The 21,309-nt window shown below is 43.9% G+C and overlaps 1 protein-coding gene across 1 annotated transcript in view; it reads left to right on the forward strand.

Annotated features, from left to right (window-relative positions):
* Positions 1-21,309, forward strand: part of larp1 (La ribonucleoprotein 1, translational regulator) — a 41,085-nt gene that overhangs the window by 11,364 nt on the left and 8,412 nt on the right. Inside the window, 15 exon segments of the mRNA XM_069174906.1 lie at positions 5,540-5,604; positions 6,945-7,010; positions 9,989-10,060; positions 12,372-12,522; positions 14,401-14,495; positions 14,497-14,536; positions 14,956-14,981; positions 14,983-15,078; positions 15,080-15,110; positions 17,796-17,958; positions 18,545-18,689; positions 18,800-18,974; positions 19,434-19,615; positions 19,856-19,951; positions 20,495-20,821. Of these exon segments, the coding sequence (XP_069031007.1) occupies positions 5,540-5,604; positions 6,945-7,010; positions 9,989-10,060; positions 12,372-12,522; positions 14,401-14,495; positions 14,497-14,536; positions 14,956-14,981; positions 14,983-15,078; positions 15,080-15,110; positions 17,796-17,958; positions 18,545-18,689; positions 18,800-18,974; positions 19,434-19,615; positions 19,856-19,951; positions 20,495-20,821 (1,730 nt within the window).

Consider the following 21,309-nt stretch of genomic DNA (forward strand, 5'->3'; position numbering starts at 1 on the left):
CGGTGGGCGATTTAAAATAAAAAAAAAAAAAAACGGATCATTAGTCGGACGCGCTTTTAGCAACCGGTCGCGTTCGATGTTCGGCTCGTAGCTTCGCGGTCTGTGTCGGTCCCCAGTCGCCTGAAGTGGCTTCAAAGGATCTATAGCCAATACAGATTGTGTGACTTGCTTTGGCCACGACTTTGTGAGGCTAAGCTAAGTGCTAATTTCAGCATGCGAACATGCTGCTGCATCGCACGGCTCTCTAGTTGAGTTTAGAGATATTAGATAATTATCACTTATGAACGCAGCTGGTTGTGATATGATTTTTGGCCAGATGATGGGGGGGGGGGGAATGAAAGTTCATTCTTGGACCAAAGTGTTGGACTAACCCACCGAGACCAGCTGTGGCATCCCCGGAGCCTCGCTGCTACCACGGCTGATTTATATAAAAATGGATTGAGTGACGCGTAGTGGTGAGGTTGTAGATTTTAACCAAGCTGAACTCCCCTCGCTTTACCCTCCGCTTCCACACATTTAGGAGACTATAGGGTGGCTGTGAAAGGCCCTCTGTAAAGCCAGCATTTGGGTTTGTCCCTTCTGGGCTCCTGTAGAAACACGGCCGGCTCCGTGGAGGCTTCTTGTGTCGGTATAAAGCGCTCGTTCTAAGGCAAAGAAAACAAAAGTTCCCAGTTTCAGGCAATTTTCCCGACTAATAAAAACATGGATTATATTCCATTTCTGCGGATACATCCGCCCTAAATCCTTCACACTAAACCCTTTTAAATGAATATAGGTTACGAAGAAAAAGGCTCACAGAATAGAGGAAAAGAAAGGGAAAAAAGCTCCTTATAAGCTATATATTAGCAGTATTTTGCTCCTTGCAGCTCCTCTCGGGCCTCTCGTTCGTCAGAGTGCTCCGTCATGATGACGAGGCAGAAAGACTGAATTAATGCCGAGTCTTTCATCGTTTGTCCCACTTCCTGTGAGGGGGCATTGAGAAAATAAGCTTCAGAGGAAACCAGCACGGCGACATCGAGGAAGTTGCTGCATTTTTAACACCTTTTGTCGGAAGGAAAGAGCTCGACGGTCAAACTGTGCACGATGCGTGCCCTTTTAAAAAAGAAAAACACAGCGTCATGCGCTGCACGGAGCAGCGAGACGTTTTTCTTTTTAAGACTACTGTTGGTTCACAGTTTAGCGCGCTAATCAGTTAAGACCGCTTAAATGCTTGAGGAATTCATTCTGACGCTTTAATTTAGCGCGAAGTTGTTTCTCCCACAGCAGAAAGGGGCACAATGAAATTAATTCATGCATCTTTGCGTAGTATAAAGCAAACTCTTATATTTTTACGGCACAGGCCGAGTTGCTTCGGTAACAGCAACTATTAAAAAATTTTTTTTAAAAAAACGCCTTTTTATTTGGTAACCAAATTTGTATAACTTGCCAATCTAACACGTGTTCATTTCTAAAACGTTTAACTTTAGCTCCGTGAACTCGATAGCCCATACCCGAGGCGTCTGGCATTGGCGCGTCCTCGCGAGGCGTTTTAAGGATATATGTAAATTGCAGCTTTCATCTGAGGCATTTAAGAGTACATCCGTTATTTGCAGCTACAGGACACGACCTGGGTGACGCTCTCCCCCTCTAAACTGCATGGAAACCTGCATTGCAGACTTTTAGACTTTATTAATCCCACGGTGGGGAGATTTAGTCGTCACAGCAGCATACAAGCACAAAAAGGCGCACACAATATGAAACGGTGTACGAATACAATAAAACAAGAAAGATAAAAAAAATTAATTATTTTAGGAAAAATGCAATGTTCTTTCTCTTAAAATGTCCTTTTTTTTTTTACAGTTGATATTGGAAAAAGTGTTGTTTGGGAGCCGGTATCAAAAATGTGAAGATGAACCACTAACAAGCTCGTCGCTGTTTTTTTGTTTTTTTTTCCATTACGGTGAAATAAAAGTGTTGTGCCACACAGTAAATATGCTTCGATAGCTTCCTCAATTTTTCAAGTTCCCGATTTCTGTGAAGACCAGAAACCAAAGATGTACTCGTGTGGGTCAAAGTACACCACAGTTGAAACAAGCATAAGCTACTGCACAAGAGTTCAGAATAGAAGGAGGTGAAGGCCTGCCAAATGCTGCAGGTTTTACTGATCGTTAAAAAAAAAAAAACAACGGGACATTTATCATCAGAAAAAATGTGAACTTGAAACAGGAGGCCGATTCTGGGTCGAATAGCTTCGGTGCTTTACTTTGAGAAATCCTCTCGTTTCCTCCGGTCATTAGTGATTTTTGGCCGAATGTCAGGATCGCGCAAATTTATTTCACAAACAAGTCGGTGTTTAAAAAAAAAAAAAAAAAAAAAGTCGTGTTGAATGATCTTCGTTCTGTGTTGTCTAAACAGATGTTGAACAAACGTATTGGCGGTGCTGATGGACGCCGCACCCTCTCAGCCTTTTGTGGGCTCAGGTTACATAATTGTTGCTGGATTTTTTTTATTTTTCTTTAAATTTTTGTATTCTCCCTGGTACTTTAATAGTTCTGTTTAATAGTGAAAGACATTTCACTATTAAACAGAACCGAAAGTTGCTGGGAAAAAAAGTTTTGCAAAAAAAAAAAAATCTTTCTTTCCTCACAGCGACTAATGTGGAAACGTCCCCTCGATGGTTCGTGACCGTGACAGCCCTGCAAATAAACAAACGAAGCAAAGGTCAAAACTGTAGTGCTCGAGTGAAATCAATGTTTACACCATTTCTCAACTGCGTGACTCAAAACCGAAAAGAAACGGGTTCAAGAAAGTTCAGAAGTCAAATCGCTCGCACATCGTCGCACTTCTGGGTTACTTTAAGGACATAAAGAGGCCAAAGTTTCGGCTTCCAGCGTCGCCGTTGGTACCTACAACTGGCTCTGAATTGAAACCTGTACGAGATTAAAAGGTAATCCGCTGATTTTAAGTCTTTAAGTCAGGTCTTTTGGAGCGCTGCTGCGTAGTTTAGAAAAATTGTGGTACGCGCTCGTGTTTCCAGCCAGCATTTCCGTTAACGTTGGTTATGTACATAACCCCGGGTTCTACGAGTAGGCACAGCTACGGTGGCCCGGAGAGCTGCCACTGTTGGGTTTATCCCCGTCAGCGCGCTCGGTCAGGAAGCAGACTTTTAACGCTCCCTGCGATTACCGTCCGTGGCCACAGGGGTCGCTGTTACCTCTGCTTGGCAAATGTTGCTTTAAGGAGACCTTTCATCAAATTAGCGGAAATAACATTTCTAATTAGGATTAATAAGTAAAATCAATCGGGTTTTAACCCGTTTCTAAGTGCAGCTTTTTCTTTTCTTGCGCTTCACGGGGCAGTTTTTCAATCTTTCAAAGTTTTGCTTTTGATTGTGTACAGATGTTTCCACCTCTCACAGCTGTATTTCCGCGTTTCTGAGCTTTGAATATTGAAGCTCAGCGTTGAAGTCGTTGAGCGCGTCTCTTTTCTTTCTCAAAGGCAATTTTTTTTGCTCAAAATGGCCATCGTTAAAACACGATAGCTTAATTTGATCACTTTAGATATTGTGGTATAACGGACAGCCTTTTTTTTTTTTTTTTTTTAAACCAGATTTTTTGCCCTTTTATTGACAAAGAAAAAGGAATAAGCGTCCAAACAATTCAATTATAGTCGGTGGAATTTGTTGGAAGTTGTTTTATTTTATCTGTCAGCGAATGGGGAGGTAGCCGCAGGAAGAGTCGCAGGACATGCGACGAAGATTGTTGCAGGACATTTCGTAAGACATTTGTATCGTCTGTCGTCGAGTACGTTCAGTTCGCTGTATGAACTCTAGATGTTTTATTCGAGTCTCTTGTCTCATCTTATATCTGCGCTCAGGTCTGTCGCTGCCGTCGGCGCTGTCGTTGGTCCACCGAAAGGATTTGGGTCTCGTGTCTCTGGTCCTCTCCGCGGCGATGACCCTTGACGAGATCGTCCCTTAAGGAGCTTACTGAGATTTGCTCTTCGGCGTGAACGGCTCCCCGTGAGCCGCTTTCAGCCGAAGACGGCAAAATCTGCGACTTTTAAGGAGACGAGCAACGCCGACTCGATGTTTTTCGACCCTGGTACGATCGGCGGCGGCGCCGTTGATTATTTTCGCGAGGAAACGGTTTCAGGACCTTTTGAAACGGTTTCGGGACCTTTTTGAAACGGCGTTTATGCGATCGGGCTGCCGTCATTAGCGACAAGTGAGAAAGATTAAACGAGTGGTAACGCAGATGTGGCTGAATAATACACACATCTGTATATCTTTGGTTGTCTTGAGTTTTGTTTTGTTTTTATGGAGGGTTGTCGAGGTAAATGCAGCTTTGTTATAATCATTAGTTGTTAAATGCCTGTGATGGTTTGAAGTGCTCTGCCTGGATTTTTTGTTTTGTTACGTGGTTATTTGTTGTAGTTTATATATATATATAATACTTAATAATTACGTGCTTTTAAGTGCTGTTGAATGATAATCTTGTATCTCCACAAACACCAGCTATTTGAATGTTTTAACCGCAGTTTGTTTATTTGGCCTGGTATATATATATATACACATATTTGTTTTTATTATTGTTTTTTTGTTTTGTTAAAACAATGATTTGGACCTTGCTCTTGTTATTTGGACGTTTTTACTGTCTGGGGGAAAATTAACTGCTGATACAGTGGAAGTCAATGAGTCTCACAAAATAAACAATAAAACGCGTGCGAAGGTCAACTGCCAGTCAAATTATATATAAACATGAAAATAATTATTTTACCTTTTGTTTTGAAACTATCAATTAATCAAGTTAAAAAAAAAAAAACAGACCTACTAGATTTTTATGGTTTTGTCAAATTACAAAGAAAAATGTGTATTATGTGATTTATTTTAATTTTTTGCTTTCTCTTCGATACGAGTTACATTTTACGACAACTTAAAGATGTCACCCGATGCTCTGGAAATTAGATTTTTACTAAAAAAAAATTCTGACAGTTTGTAGACTACTTAATAATTGATAAATTGCTTTTTATCCTGCTTTAATAGACTCAGAGAATTGATCTCGATGATTGATTTTCCACCCACCAAACTGATTACTTCCCCTCGACGAAGTCCGTTTCTGACATTTTCTTCACGAGTTTCTCGGCCCACGCCGATTGTTGGCCGACGTGTTGAATCAGTGGTGTTCTGTTGGTTTTGGTCTGTTGAAATGAACTCTTGTTTATTTACCTGGTGACAAACGCTGACGGGGCAGAAAAATGCGGGTGTTTTTAGTTTATCTGAGAAGGAAATGTCACGGCAGTTGATCAAGCAAAGGGGGAAGAAGCCACAGAGCGTCGGCATGGTGTTTACAGCCCGCCTGCCGCAGGTAGATAGGACTGCGTGACGGGAATGTTAATTAAAACGTGGAAAACCGGGCAAATTAAACTGAGAAAAACAAGTCGGTCTGTGATTTAAAACTTCTGGGTTTAATCGTGTGTCCTTCTGCGTCCTCGATGGCTCTCGATGACGGTCTGCGTCCACGCCGTTTGTAATGTCGACAATCCTTTATGTCCCCCACAGAGTCGACGGGCCCCGCCAAGGTGGTGAGAGCGGGGAACCCGCCCAAACCCAGACGCGGAGGAAAGGTAAGATTTGGTGTTTTGAATATTCAGTGATGCTCCGTTTAAAATCAAATTATATCCCGCGGTTAAAAGGTTCTTGCATGGATCCTTTTTCTTTTCTTTTTTTTTTTTTTTTTTTTAAGGCAAATTACAGCAAAGAAAGTAACTTGTTACAGCTTCAGCCGTTGCTTAGATTTGTAAAGGTCGAAGTCTGGAAAAATAACAACTAGAAAGAAAAGAGCAACAAAAACTAAAGCAAAAGATTTACATAAGTTAAGTTGTGCTTTAGGTAAAACTTTCCAGCTTGATTTAAAAAAAAAAAAAACAACAACAAAAAAAAAACTGGAAACTAGCTTAAAATATTGTCATGACAGAATAACATGACGTGTTTTTTTTTTTTAAACTGACTAGGACGGACCAAAGTGGGATTTTATCCGCAGAGGAAATTACAACTTAACATTGCTGGACGCAAGAATCGTAGTAAATTGCTCGAAGAACAGCTCCCAATTTCCTGCGGATGTAGGCGTCGGTGACGTTAAATAACTCGCGATTGAACTGCACAGCAGCTGCTGGCGCAAACAACAAGGTCAGCGACGCCCGCGACCCGTCATCCACGTTGAAATATAACCACCGGGTTATTTGGAGGCTGACGAAGTGACTCGTCGCAAACCTGGAGATTTCAAACCACAACGAAGTCAGTCGCATTTTAAAAAGTTCAGCGTTTCTCAAAACGACGTATTTATGGTTACGTCGCTAAATTGGTAATTCCCAACAAACTAACTGAGATGTTCAGCTTTTCTTTTTTTTTTTTTCTTCGTCTTTCTTCCTTTTACACATTTACATTTCATTGCTGCTAATTGCACAAAATACTTTTGATTTATAAACCGAGAAAACGCCTTCCGCTTCGCGCGGCCACGGGCCAGTTCAAACGGCGTCGGTGCCGTGGTGGTACTCCCGGGTCGGTAACCGCGCCCCGACCGCAAACGTTTTACGGCCTCCTGGTGTGTAAAGTGCCGCCGCAACAAAAGGCAAATATTGACAAACTGCGTCCTACGTGTGGCGCAAGATAAAATAAAGCGGGTTAATGAGCCGGTAAGCTTTTTAGAAACTGTGAGTCAAGCTCACTTTGCCCAATCGTTTCCCTGCGTTTAAACATATTAGGAAAGGTTTTTTTGTTTTTTTTTCTCCTTTCTCTGGCAGACTGAACTTAACATTTGAATATGTTGACTTTCTTACATTTTTCTCAAAAAACGACCAAATATTTTCCTTAATCACGCTGCATTTTCTGCAATGAAGCTGTAAAAGCCTCGGTTTTCACCCCACGTCTGATGTTATTTATCTTTTTCTTTTTTTTTTTTGCTCAGGTTGGAGATTTCGGCGACACCAACAGCTGGCCGACTCCGGGCGAGATTGCAACTAAAGACATGCAGGTCGGTGTTTGACCGCCTGGTTGTTGTCACAGTCACTGGTAGATGTGTGGAGGATACACAGGTGGGATGAGGGCCTTATTAAGTTGCCGCGGAGCATCTTTTTCGTGGCAGAAAACGCCATTAGGGAGGATTTTATTTTTACATTTGTGTCCATGCAGGAGGCCTTAATGATGCCTCCGGACCCGGTAGGGAGCCGTTGCTTTGTTCAAAGAGCTGTTGTGGTGTGATGTCAGGAAAAAAAAAAAAGGATTCGAGAGGATGTCTTTATTGTCCCTGGAGGGCGTTTTTGTTGTACAGTGAATACAAGTAAAAATAAAAATAAATACCGTATAACAAAATCAGGTGCCAAGTAATAGTCAGATGCTTGTTGAAAATTGACTATTATAGTATTCACTAACCAGTCAGAAGGAACCGGCCCAGCCGGCAACACTTTACTGTAGTGGATGTTTTCTCCAACAGATATTTTAGTGGTTGTGGCTGTAATTACACAGCAACTAAGCGGCACGTCCAGACAGAGCGGTCCGCTGCTGCTGGGGCCGGTCGGCCCGACTTTGTGTCCCCGGGCCCCCATGTTTCTTTTCTTTCCTTTTTCTTTTTCTTTTTCTTTTAAAAGGTGTGGGTTAGTTCAGGCTCACCACCAAGCCGGGACCTCTTAGTGCCAAAACAAAGACGGCTGACCTCAAAGCAGACGTCAGGCAGAAAGTTTCTACTCTACTCTATAATTGTAATTTTATTTTCTTGAATTGTAAAAAAAGACCAGCACTAATTTGTGAGAGTAATTCAGAAGTTTTAATGAATCTCATCTCGGACGTGAAGCGTTGGAATTTAAAAATCTTTTCTGTTGAATAGAGACTTTGAACAGAAATTTTAAAAACGACTATATTTATTTTGTAACACGTCGGTCATCAGGTGTGTGGTTTTGACAACTATAACAACACTTTCATGAATATGTATTTATTTTGAATACATTATCCAACCTGAGGATAATTGAAACACCCTGAAGAAACGCACATTCAAAATACAAAGCAGCTCCCCGACTCGCCGGATTAAAGCTCCCTTTCTTTCTCGTCTCCAAAAAAGTTGCAGCACGACAAACTAAATAATCGCGGCAGACTTTGGGCTTCTTAACCAGGGGATGCGTCCAATTTGCGTCCGTAGCACCAGCGGCGGTCGTTCAGCCCTCTGAGGCCCGTTCGCTATTCCCGAGCTCCCGACGATAGTGTGTCACCGGGCGAGCGACCTCAGCGACCTCTCCTATTTTAGAGAGAGAGAGAGAGAGAGAGAGAGAGAGAGAGACCCCAAGCGAGGAAATGTGGGTCACATCACCGGCGCCAGGAATAACCCGGCGGGTCCGGTGGCAGAGGGGAAAAAAAAAAAAAAAAAAAAAAAAACGAGAGTGGGAGGGAACGGAGTTGGGAGGCCTGGGAAAGGGTCTCCTTTTAGGGAACCCCTTCATCAAAGGAACCACCCCTGGATCTGTGCCGCTGCTATTCCTGGGGGAGGGGGGGGGCTGGGAGGGGTTACGCAAGACGTGAAGCCATAAATCAGCCACTGAATTCCACAGATTGTTCACGAAGGGAAATAAAATGGACACTGAAATCTGACGGAGGCGTTTCGATTGCAGCGTTTGCTTCGGCGCTGCAGTTAAAGTTCAACTTTGAGCTCTCGGACAAACGTTTTCTCAATGTTACGATTTAGTTTTATAAAACTATAAAAAGTAGATACCGAGACGGCAGAGAAATAGATTATTCTCGCTATAAAATCCTTAAATTTCCGTGAATTTTGTGCGGCTGAAAAGTCCATAATAGGTTGTTTTTGTTGTGATTAAGCCTCCCTGTTAAAATGACCACCAGCCTACAGCTTACTTACAAATAATTATGCTGCTCTCTCTCTCTCTCTCTCTCTGTCTCTCTCTCTGTCTCTCTGTCTCTCTTTTTAACTGAACCACCCTTTTTATGTTATGACCAATCGAACCATTTAAAAACTTGACCGATCCTAAAGTGGGCGGAGCCATAAATATGACCATAAGGGTTGACACGAGCAAGAAAAAAAATAAATAAAAAATCCCCCTTTTCTCCGACGGCGTTCAGGAAAACCATCGGTGGCGTACGACCGACTCTCGTCTTTCCTTTTGTCCCTTTTGTCATTCAGTTTCCTTCCTCCACCATCTAAAAGTCTGTCCGTGTCGATTTCCTGTGCCGGCTAGTCAGGCTTTTTTTTTTTTTTTTTTTGTCTTCCTAAAAATGTCGGTGACAGAAACTTCGTCGGTAACCTTCTCGTAATGGAAGAAGGACGAATCGGCGTCTTCGCGATCTCGAGCTTCGGCGTCGTCGTTTTTGCCGCGTTTATTGATTCAGGAAACGCACTCGGCTGCTCAACACAAGGCTCGACGGGTTTATCATTTCGCACCCGTCCCGTCACGGCTCAGAATAATCCTCCTCTTGTTCCCCCGTCTGTGCCGGATCCAAAGCAATAAACCAAAGTCGTCTTGGTGTGATGACAAGGCATTTAGCCGTGTAGCCGCTGAGATCGCGTCGGACGTCCTTTTGTAAAAAACAGAGGGAGCCGAGGAGGCAGCAGATGCTTCTTATTATCCGCAGCTTGTGAAACATTCGCTTGGCATTTCACTGTGTTTGACGGCAACGGGCAGAAGCATAACGCCGTCGTGTTGCTGGAGCGGAGGGGAGGGAGGGAGGGGAGGGAGAAGGAGGGGTGGGGGCTTTTTAAAGAGGCCAATATTTGCTTTTGTTTTTTTTTTTCACTGCCCCACTGCAGAAAATGAGCAGATTATAACCGAGGGGGGCCTCGCCGAGTACTCGCTCAGGTGCCGGGACTCGACTTCACGGCCTCCGCGTTTTAGCTGCTTAGCAATAGAGTGTGTTGTACATTTCCTACACACAAGTGTGCGTGTGTGTGTGTGCACATCATGGTCCACCTCCATTGTCTTCTCTAAACTGCTCTTCCCTCCCTCTGTTCAGATCGAGGCAGTGACACGGACCGTGTCCTGCCCGCCGACTGTCAGGCAGGTCAGAGACTCGTGGAGATTCACTGTAAGTTCAACCTGCGGAACATAAAAACCATAAAAAAAAACAACCTGCAGCCTGCTGACATTCAATCACTCCTGTCTGATTACGAGACCAGAAACCAGTTCAAAGTTTTAACACGACACCAATAAAGAGATTTTGAACGTTACTTTTCCTTCTTAAGAGTCGAAACTGAAATATGAATTGACTTTTAGCAGGAAATTTAGATTTGAGAGTCCCTTATCGAACGTTCAGGCAGCTTTTAACTGATTTGAGTACGTCTCACTTCCTGGGCGAACAACGAGGCACGACTTGTGCTTTTACATCTGCTGGCAGATTATAGAAAATGAACAAACAACCTCGCCGTTATACATTTAAAACAACACGGGAACATTTCTGCTCATTTTGACGTGCTGCCGTTTAACGCGGTTAGAAAACTACTCGGGAATCTTTTTGGAGCTTTAAAAAAAAAAAAAAAAAAGCAGTTTGAGATTCAGTTTCAGGTGGGTTTTTTTTGTTTTGTTTTTTTTCTCCCCTGCTGTGAGGTTGTACCTTTCCCACTTCCTTGTTCCTCATGAACACACCATACTCATCATCATTATTTGTCATCATCGCCATCAAGCTGTTGAGTCACAAAACAGTCGTGGCATTGTTTTTGAGAGCGTTTATGTCGTAGGTCGAATAAAACCTCAGACGGTAAATATAGTAATTTTTTTTTTTTTTTTTTTTTTTTATAACCAAATACCTCAACTTTTGAGTCCAGCGTGATCAGATGTGTTTTGCGACGCGATCGATCGAAGGCTGCGTACACGGACCGGGTGGGTTTTTTTTTTTGTTTTTTTTTGTTTTTCATACCTCAATACTTACTCAATACTCAACTCGTGCTTTGCATGACTCCGAATGGCGAAAACAACAAAACAAAAAACACATCAGGAGTGCCGAATTCTGCAGATATGCGTGTTGCTGATAGCTGAGGAGGGGCTGACCTCCTGTATGAATGAACTGCTGTGTCAGCTCTGTGAGCAAAGATAACCAGCGAAACTAATTCATGTGCGGCGCGGTGGAGGAAAGCGCTCGTGTTGCTCTGCTGCCGTCAAATATAATGAGGCTTGAATAAAAGACAATATTATGGAAAAACCCTCAAAAACGCACACACGAAGTCGTCTTCGTTCCCATCGTTGTTTTTGTGGAGGTAGTAGTTGAAGTTTTAGATATTACCCTTAAACAGTTGACCTTTTAAGCCCTAGAGGTCCCCAATTGGGGGCAGGGCAGAAGACTTGGCAAAACTATTATTAAAATATGGACATAATTACTTATTTTTACACATCTGAACAAATCTCACAAGTGTTCCCTTTATTATTACAAATATTTTTTATTTTTTTATGATTTTTTTTTTTTATTGTGGTTGCAGAGATATATTATTTTTATTATGGGTAGGCAATTTTCGAGCAGAGGCCTAAAAAATATATATACTTTTTTTTTTTTAAAGGTTAATGAATATAAAAACGTTATACATTACATTGTTATAGTATTTGTTTCCTAAAAAAAAAAATTATTCAAATATCTAAATTTTTTTAAACTTTATTTACAAATTAAAAATGGTTTCTATGTAGCATTACAAACAAACTATGATATTAAATTACACACGCATACCTAACCTATAAAAAACACATAATATCGTACACAGTGGTGCAGTAACTGCTGGACGAGGTTATGACATTTTACGATTCGATTTTGATATCGACAAAGAAACAGTCATTTGAAAGCGATGGCCGAACCGCAGCCGTCCCTCACTTGCTGTTGTTATGGCGACTCATCGCTCCCAAATTGCGGTAATTTTCGAAACAATCAGCCTTTGACCCCTTTGGACAAAAGTGAAGTTAGAAATGAAAAGCTTCTTTTGTCCAGCTTAACTGACAACTGTTGTGAACAGTTTATCGCCGTCTCGCTATTTAAACCGACATCAACTCGACAAGTTCGCTGAATCGTTCTTGTTTACGAAAGAATCCTAATTATGCATTTGGTACATACGTAGAGCATCATTTTTACATACATGACTAATTTAGGCCAAAGCTACATGTCAAATTTTTTTTTTTTTTTTTTTAAAAAGCTAAAATTAAATCAAACGCTTTTGACAGCAAGTAATCTTCAAGTCTTCCCCCTTTTGCTGCTGTGAAATCCAAAGTTCAACACGACGAGCCAGCTTGTTTAAATGCTTTTGTCGCTGTTGCTATGGTTACGTTGCCACGTTCTTGTATGGCAATCGCTGCAATGGGCTTCACCGTTTCTCCACCTCTCCGTCTGAACGTCTCTCTGGACACGTTTCCTTCCTCTTCAGGGCCCCAAACGGACGGTGGTCAAGAAGGAGTCGAAGGAGAAGAGGGAGAGCAACGAGGAGAGCAAGGAGAACCTGAAGGCCAAGTCAGACGACTCGGGAGAGGAGAAGAACGGCGACGACGACTCCCAGAAGAACGGGCCGAAGAAAAAAGGTAAACATCGATAGGAGATTTAAAATGTAAAGATTTTAAGTTCTGTTTTTCCAATTTCAATATGCAAATACGTTACTGGAATATACGAAGAAGTTACTGGCAATGACAGATGCCAATACTCAAAATAAACAATGGTGCAATAGTAAATCATAAAATTGTAAATGTAGTAAATGGTGAATAATAAATATAGTAAATAATTCATCAGTAAATACAGTAAATAATACAATAACAATATAGTAAATAATACTATTGTAAATATAGTAAATAATACAATAATAAGTAGAACAATAATGCTCCTATATGTGACGGTAATGTCAGATAACTTTCCTTATTGTAATAAAGAAGGAAATCTGCACCAGCAGCTTCATCAGTGTCGGCACATGAAGTTGTCCCTTTTTAAATTTGTGCCCGCGAGAGACGAGCGAGTAGAAGTTTCTGAACACCGGTTGCAGTTTTTGGCAGCAATTCAAGGTTTAAACGGTTCCAGCCAGGCAGCGAGTGTTTTCTGACCTTCACAACATGGCTACCCTCGGCGGACCCAGCAAAAGTTCGTCGCGGGGGGTCACTTCCTGCCTCTCTGAGTCGTCAGCCTCTTTTTTTTTTTCCTCTTTTTTTTTTCCCGTCTTCTTCCCCCCCATAAAACAATACTGGCATACAAATGTTCTGGCAAGGATTTCACCGCTGGGCTGCTTGTGGGTTTTTAACCGCGGGGAACTGGAGTTGCAGCAGTCGAGACTCAAACCTGCAGACGTGCTGTGGAAGTGATGAGTTTCATGTCTCTTCTCTGACTAAAACACACATGAAGAGAACTTTTTTTCACAGCTCTGATCCCGGCATTGAAGCAAAACAACAACAACAACAACAACAACAACAAAAAAAAAGCCATTTATTGCAACGAGGCTTTGCTGGTCAGCCATTTTGCTGTTTTGAAGAATCCCACGAACTTATTTCCCACATTTCTGTCGTCAAAAGATCAAATACGTCATATAAAGTACTATGTTGAGCTAGTAGTTTTAAATGTTTTACATGTTCTACGTACTGCTGTCTCGGCTCAGTCGTGTTTTCCTTTTCTTTTCTTTTTTCCCCCCTCTTGCTTGGTTTTCTGCCTCCGTCCATCTCTTACCTACGCAAGGCCACGTCATTTAAAACTGCCTGTCGTTTCCTCTCTCCCGCTGCATGTGGTGTCTGTCACAAACTCATGAACCCCCCCCCCTCCCCCCCAACAGCCAGATGTCATTTTAAACTGCAGATCACGGACGCGGCCTGCTGGCCACTCGAGGTACTGCAGGCGGGGGACTTTGTGCTTATTCACCATGATAAGACTTAAAGCAGTAATGATTAAAAAAAAAAAAAAATCATGAAGGAAGATTCTCACGTTAAATGCTGTTAAAAAGACACCGACCTGAAAACTGCAGATAAACTGACCTCATTTCTTGCTTCCAGAATAGTGATAAGAAAAGTTTGGTGATTTTTTTTTTTTTGGGGGGGGGGGGGGGGGGGGGGGGGGGGGTATTTATTCACAGCCAGTAAGAAAAAAAACATCTTTTTAAAAGCAGTAGCAGCTGATTTTTTTTTTTTTTTAACTTTTAAACTTCCCCTTCTTTACTTGTTTCCAAGTGTATGTGGAGAAAATGTTTTGACAACATCATATAGCTTTTCATTCATAAACTTGATATTTCAGGATGGAAGATTTATTTACAAATGTGGCCTTGAAAGCCAAGAAGCATTAAAAATGCTTAATGTTAGTCTTTTTTTTTTTTTTTTTTGTCTAATGTCATTTGAAGTCTTTTATATTTTAGAGACTAAACGGCTAAACCTACTCGCCCTCCTTTTAACTGTGTCCCCCCCCCTCCCCTTTTTGCGTCGTTTCCAAAACAGGAAACAAGCAGAAGTGGGTTCCTCTGATGATCGAGGTGAAGTCCGAGGGTCCCAGGGAGCGCTCGGCCTCCAGGAACAACAGCAGACAGAACGAAAACCCCCCGCCTGCCCCCCAACGCCAGGAACGACCTCAGAGGTCAGTCTGTGATGTCATCGAGCGCCGCCGAAGCGTCGGCGTCATCCGAAGAGCTCCAGCTGTTTTTTTTTTTTGGTTGCATGATTTACATGACATACGCGTCACGGTCCGTGCCGCTGTGTCACGTACACGTCGGTCGTGTGGTTGAGACGGTCCACGTCGCGACTCGGCGGCAGGACGTGACGAGATCGGCGAGCCGCTTCTTCTGCTTCTGCCCTGACAGCTCGGCTGTTTAAATGTGAACCGGGTAAATAACTCGTAACGTTCACAGAGGAAAACGAAACGGCCGCTCGGAGGAGACGCCATCGGACGGCCGACGGGATTAGAAAAAAACAAACCGCATCGGTTGGATTGTGAGTTTTGGTTGTATTTGTCCCGCGTGGTGTTTGCTGACCGTAACCTCGTCGGTCTCCCCGCAGACTGGCACAGTCAAAAGTACGAGCGGGGAGTGGCGCGACGACCACGACGAGGTGTCCAGCGTGAAGAGCGAGGGGGCGCCGTTCCGCGGAGGGTTCAGAGGTCGCGGACGTGGACGGGGACGAGGACGGGGGACGAGGCCGAGGCGGCGGGAGAGGTGAGTTGACGTGGGCACGCACAGAAACGGATGTAATCTATTAAAAACGCGGTTTTACCACCAATCTGCTGTTTTCAGAAAATGTTTGAAAATACAACTTTCTTTTCTTGGCCTCTTTTTTTTTTTTGATGACCACAAAAGTTGATGTGGTCATCAACTTTTTTTTTTTAGAAACAGTTCTCGTACACAAAGGCTTGCGGTCGGCTTGTGAGTCTGTCACCACGGGAGCTTTTTTTTTTTTTAGTTCCCAGTCGAACACTAAGTAATAACTGTTCTTTGTTACACTGACTAGACAAACAGCTCGTCAACATTGAAACTCGGGACAAGACGACGGGCGTACTTTGGGCTGACGGCTATGAACACACTCCCGTCATTTTACAGCCAAATATCAAGATTAAACCCCGGGGTTGTTTAATAATAAACTCGATGTGTCACTCAGACTTGGCCTGCAGACGTGCTGTAGAAGTGATGAGCTCGTCATGTCTCTTCTCTGACTTAAAACATCTGTGGAGAGAACTTTCACAACTCTGATCTCGGCACGGAAGTCGGTCCACCCTCGGTGAGTCCTTTCTGAATGGCGTGAACACGGTCGAATGTGTCAATGTGTGGCCGCTAGATATTTGATCGGATCAACCGGCTCAAAAAAAAATCTCCTATAAACGATCCTTCATAAAGGTTGCAGCAATCTTTAAGTTAAAAATCTTTATAAAAACCAAACTGGATCGGCGTTCGTGCTCATTTTAGAGGATCCTTACAAGTTTGAGCGTAGAAGAAGTCGCCTGTTTTAATAAAATCCTCGTGGACAAAGTCGAGCAAACTGTCGCCTGCATCTGAGCAACAAACTGCATCGTGTTTTGAGAAAGCGGCACCCGGGCTGCAAGTGTTTTTGTCTGGTTGTGCTCTCGGCCCGGGTGGTTGCTGGCGAGCCTGACGTTGGCCCCACGGAGGCTAACAGGGGAAAACAAAAAAAAAAAGTGCAATAATGAGGAATGAGGAACGTCCGTCGGATCCAGCAGGAGAAGCGGGTTTCCCCCGAAGGCCTGTTGGTTTTGGCAGGATCCTCCCTCCCCGCCGTTCGCTCCGTTTTCATCCACGTGGTCTTCCCTCCTCTCTCGCTCTTCTTTTCCCGCTTTTGTTTTTCGGCTTCCTCCTTTTTTTTGTTTTTAACCTCCTCAGACTGACGCTGAGAAACTTTTGGTGACGTTTAAACTTTGTAAGAGGGAAGAGAAGAGTCCAGTTTCCACTTGAGGGAAACGTTGTTGACTTTAGACAGCCCTGAAGTAACGGACAGAGTTAATGCTGAGCAGATGAACTTTGTCTTTGTGTGTTTTACACAGCTCTCTCTCTCTCTCTCTCTCCTGTCTGTCTGTCTGCCTGTCTGTCTGCGATCCTTCCTCCTCTGGTACACTCGCACATTCGTCCCGATCTTCTTTCAGCAGCTCTTTTTCGATGATATTTTTACTCCGCTTTTTGTTTTTCTTATCGACGACGTCCTAAACGCGTCCTTAAGGTTGGTGGTTCGGTCCACATGCCAGAGTGCCCTTGGGCAAGACGCTGAACCCCAAGTCGTGCCTTTCGTGGCAGCTCTGCCAGCATTAGTGTGTGAATATATATGCGTGAATGGGAGGCACCGCTGTATAACTGAAGAACATTTACCATTTGAATAAGGTCAGGTACCGAATTTAGATATTTTTATGGCACAAAATCCCTTTAATACTCTCTGTTATTGAAAAATGCCTCGTCGTTCATTTCCAGGTTTTGATACCAAGGCTTGTTATCATTATTACTCGGTTTCTTCTCAACTAAAACTTACAGCAGAACGCCTCATTTCGCTCTTTTTAAGATGATCTGTGGCCACTTCTCTGCTTCAGGTTTCTCTCTGCGCTTCAACACTAAACATTTGTACCGCAATGTTATTTTGTTTGTTCTTGTTGGAGCAAAGTGTCAAAGCTAAGTTATCAGTCAGAACAGCAGGGAGCTTTTTTAAAAAAAATTTTTAGGGAATTAAATCTTCACACACCCACGAGATGTTTTTTTTTTTTTTTTTACTAAAAGAGAAATATTTTTTACTGCTAGGGTGGATAAGCAACAAGAGCAACCACAATGAGCTAAAACAAGAAATGAAAAATGTGAAAGAAACAGGAACATTTAAAAAATAGTAAATAAATGTCAAGTAAAACGGAGACGTCTCAGAGTCTCGTTCTGTCGCAGTTTTCCCTCCCCAATGTCACCTCACTACGTAAAGTGCCCCGGAGGTGACTTATGTTGGGATTTGGGGCTCCATAAATAACATTTAATTGAATAGAAAAAAAAAACCTTTTAAAAGCTGTAAATGAGGTCCACATTCTCGAGTCCACAGGGAGGCGGTTCAGAGTCACCGTAAGCTTCAGTCCCAGACCGAGGAAACCGATTAAGAGAGTCGGCCGAACGCAGCCAACTGTTGGGAACATAAAGTGAAGAGAGGCACTTAGAAAAAAAAAAAAAAAAGTTTAAAAAAAAATCAATTCTAAAGCAGGTGGAGAGTTTTTAGTCGACAACACGAGGATTAAAAAGTAAAAGAGACGAGGCGGATGAGAAGGCTGACGTGACGATAAACGTGTGAAATGTCTTTCACGTGAATGAATCTAAATCTCTCCCGGGAAGCCGGCCGTCTTTTCTTAACTCGCTGCCTCTCTTCCCGTCAAGGCCACTACGACTACCACTACGGCTACAAGTCCTACGACATGAAAGACGGACCCTACGGCCAGAAGTTCGGCAACTCGATGACCTACTACTACGACAACATGAGCAGCAACGACCTGTTCTCCGTGGACCAGGACCTGCTGAAGGACTACATCAAGAGGCAGATGTGAGTTGAGCTGCGATCGGCAGGTTTAAAGTCGTGCCGGAGAAGTGATGAGCTCCTCATGTCTCTTCTCTGACTAAATATCAATGGAGAGAACTTTCACAACTCTGATCTCAGCATTGACGCAAAATGAGATAAAGTGGCGGGATAAAATGAATAGTTTCACGTGACGTCGCCCGAGTCCGAAAATGATTAGATGACGTCGCGACTTTCATGAAAACCGACTGAATTGCTTCGATGCCATTTGTTATTTAAAAAAAAAAAAAAAAAAAACGCCTCGTCATTCGTTACCAAATTTCAATTGCGAGATTTCTTCCAGACAAACGTGTTTTTGTATTTCGTCTGTAAAATAAATCTTTTCTTCTTTTCAGACCAGGCCACACACAGTTTATGCAGTGAGTCACTGTCACACAGCTGGTCTACTGATTAGCATATGAGGCGTTTAGGGAACGTTGTAAATTGCGCCGTCTGACGGTTAGCACGTCACACCGTCCACTTCTAAACTGCAGGAAAACGACCGATTCTTACCGTTCTAGAATTTCTAGGAGATGTTGACCACGTGTCGCCCCGCTTCTCTGCCCCTTCACAGCGAGTACTACTTCAGCCTGGACAACCTGGAGCGCGACTTTTTCCTGCGGAGGAAGATGGATCAGGAGGGCTTCCTGCCCATCGGACTCGTCGCCAGCTTCCACAGAGTGCAGGCCCTGACCACCGACGTCAACATCATCATGGAGGTAAAAACGCGCCCCGTTCGATTCCCACACCTCCACCCTCAGAAAAAATGTGACCCGGGTGTCGCTCAAACTACCGGAGACTCGCTTGACTCTTCCGTCTGTCCCGACAGGCTCTGAAGGACAGCAAGGAGGTGGAGGTGATCGACATGAAGATCCGTCGGAAGGTGGACCCGGAGAAGTGGCCGCTGCCGGGCCTCTCCATGCTGAACCAAACCCACACCGACTTCTCCCAGCTCATCAACTGCCCCGAGTTTGTCCCGAGACAGCTGACGGAGGAGCCCCGCGGTGAGCGGGGTGGGGCGGGAATCTGTCATCTCATCTCCTTTCAAGATTTATGACTCGTATCTTGATTCATTTTTATTTTTTTTAATTTTTATTTTTTTTCTGGAATCGGCTGTTTTTTTGGTTCCTGCATCATAATGTTGTGGTTTTAAATGATAATAATAAACTTTTTGTACAGCACCTTTCATACAACAAATGCAGCACAAAGTGTTTTACAGCGAGATAATTACATGCAGTGTTTCACATAAAAACAGATATAAAGGAACATTTAAAAATATAGAAAAGAAATTAAATAAAACGGATAAAATGCATAAGAAACAGATCAAAATGAATACAAGTAGACTTGATTCGGGTCGTTCTCTAGGATTCAATGGATGATATGAAGTTGCGGGAAAATGTCCTAAAGAAACATCATTTGCAAGGAATTTGTGCTGGAAATGATCGGATCAGTGTCTGCCGCAGGATCTCCGAGAGCCTCCACGCCAGTGCATCAACACGGCAGGACTGAATCAGACACCTCCAACCTCAAGACGATGCCCAAGGGCCTCTCCGCCAGCCTCCCCGACCTGGACTCCGAGTCCTGGATCGAGGTGAAGAAGAGACCCCGACCTTCGCCGGCCAGACCCAAGGTCAGCACAGAGAAGGTGAAAGAAAAGAAAGAAAAAAAAAAAACGAAAATTAAAAAACACTGAAAAAGTTTGTAGCTCTGAAGTTCATCTGTGTTCACAACACTTCATCACATTTAAGTTTCAGTTTAATATATCAGTAAGTAGATCAGTTTGCCTTCTCCATTTTTAATTTTCCATATCGGCCTCCATTCCTACATCACTCAACTCTCTCCACGCCCTCCTCCTCCTCCTCCTCCTCCTCATCCACTGATGAAGACCCCCTCATTGCAGCAGAAGGAAAAAGACGAGCTGGTTCGTTCCCCGGTGCCCCAGCCGGGCTGCTTGCCCTCCGCTGCTACCTCAGGAAATAAGGTGAGGAAGTGTGTTGATCAGGTAGTCGTGTGCAGATTAGGATTTCTTTGAATGAAGTTGGGACTTATTTCTTTGTTCTTTTTTTTTTAGAGCTGCAACTAAGGACTCTGTCCGTTAACTCAATTAATGGATTCGATCTGGTGAAAACAATGAAAAAAAAATAATAAAATACTCCCGAAGCCTCGAGTGACGTCTTCAAATTGATTCTTTTCTCCGACCAAAGATCTAAAAACTCTCCGATTCCTCTACGCGTCGCGTTTACGGTGAAAAACCTTTCAGCGTGTAAAGCCAGAAGAAGGAAATACTGCTAAACGATTTAATTAACGAAATTCTTGATTTCTTTTCTTTTTTTTTTTTGCACTTCAGGAAACATGCAGGTGAATTAGTCTTAAATTAAACCTCCCATAGCTGTTATCGTATCAATCCTTTCATTTGGTCCCCATTAGAAATCATTTTAATGGCGGCGATCAAGGCGTCCCCGGTGATCGACGGCGTTGCATTCGGTTAACGCCGCCTCCATATTTGTTTTCGGCTCGGTTTTAGGAGGGGGCCGAGCAGGACGAGCCGGAGGAGCTGGACTTCATGTTCGACGAGGAGATGGAGCAGATGGACGGACGCCGCAACACCTTCACCGACTGGTCGGACGAGGACACGGACGGCGAGATCGACGACCACGACGTCAACAAGATCCTCATCGTGACGCAGACGCCGCCCTACCTGAGGAAGCACCCGGGCGGCGACCGCACGGGACACCACACGTCGCGCGCCAAGCTGACGTGCGAGCTGGTGAAGGTGATCAACGACGGGCTCTTCTACTACGAGCAGGACCTGTCGGACGACACGTACGAGCCCGAGTACGCCACCATCAAGGTGAGGACGACCCCCGCCCGCCGTTCTCGCGTCGTTTCCACGGTAACGCGGCGACCCGTTTCCCGGGGGGGGTCGACGCTTCCGACGGCTTCCGGCCGTCGCGTTGGAGGCGTTTCTGTCCCCAAGACCAGGTGACGAGCGAACGCGCTTCTTTCCCCACCTGGAGCTGTTTCTGGATTTGGAAACCAAACACAGAACAGAAAGTTGGGTTTTGTTGCGGTTGTGTTTTTTTGTTGCCGCTGCGGCCCATTGTTTGCATTGTTGGGACTCTTTGTGGGGACCCTTCACGTGCTCCGCCGGCACACGTCCAGCGGCGTGTGGAACATGAGGGCGCTCGTTTATAAATAAACCACCGCGGGCGAAGGCCTCGGCCTGACGTTCGAGGAGGGGGGGGTCGAGCTGCCGGGCCGCGAGCGAGAGAAAGACGAGAGATGGACGCCCGAGGATCCGAGGACACTCGGCGGAACGAGACGGCGAGTGTGAGTCGG

The sequence above is a fragment of the Embiotoca jacksoni genome, unplaced genomic scaffold, assembly GCF_022577435.1.
Source record: "Embiotoca jacksoni isolate LCO1_2020_lvr unplaced genomic scaffold, fEmbJac1.0.p SCAF_62, whole genome shotgun sequence".
NCBI classification, from domain to species: Eukaryota; Metazoa; Chordata; class Actinopteri; family Embiotocidae; genus Embiotoca; species Embiotoca jacksoni.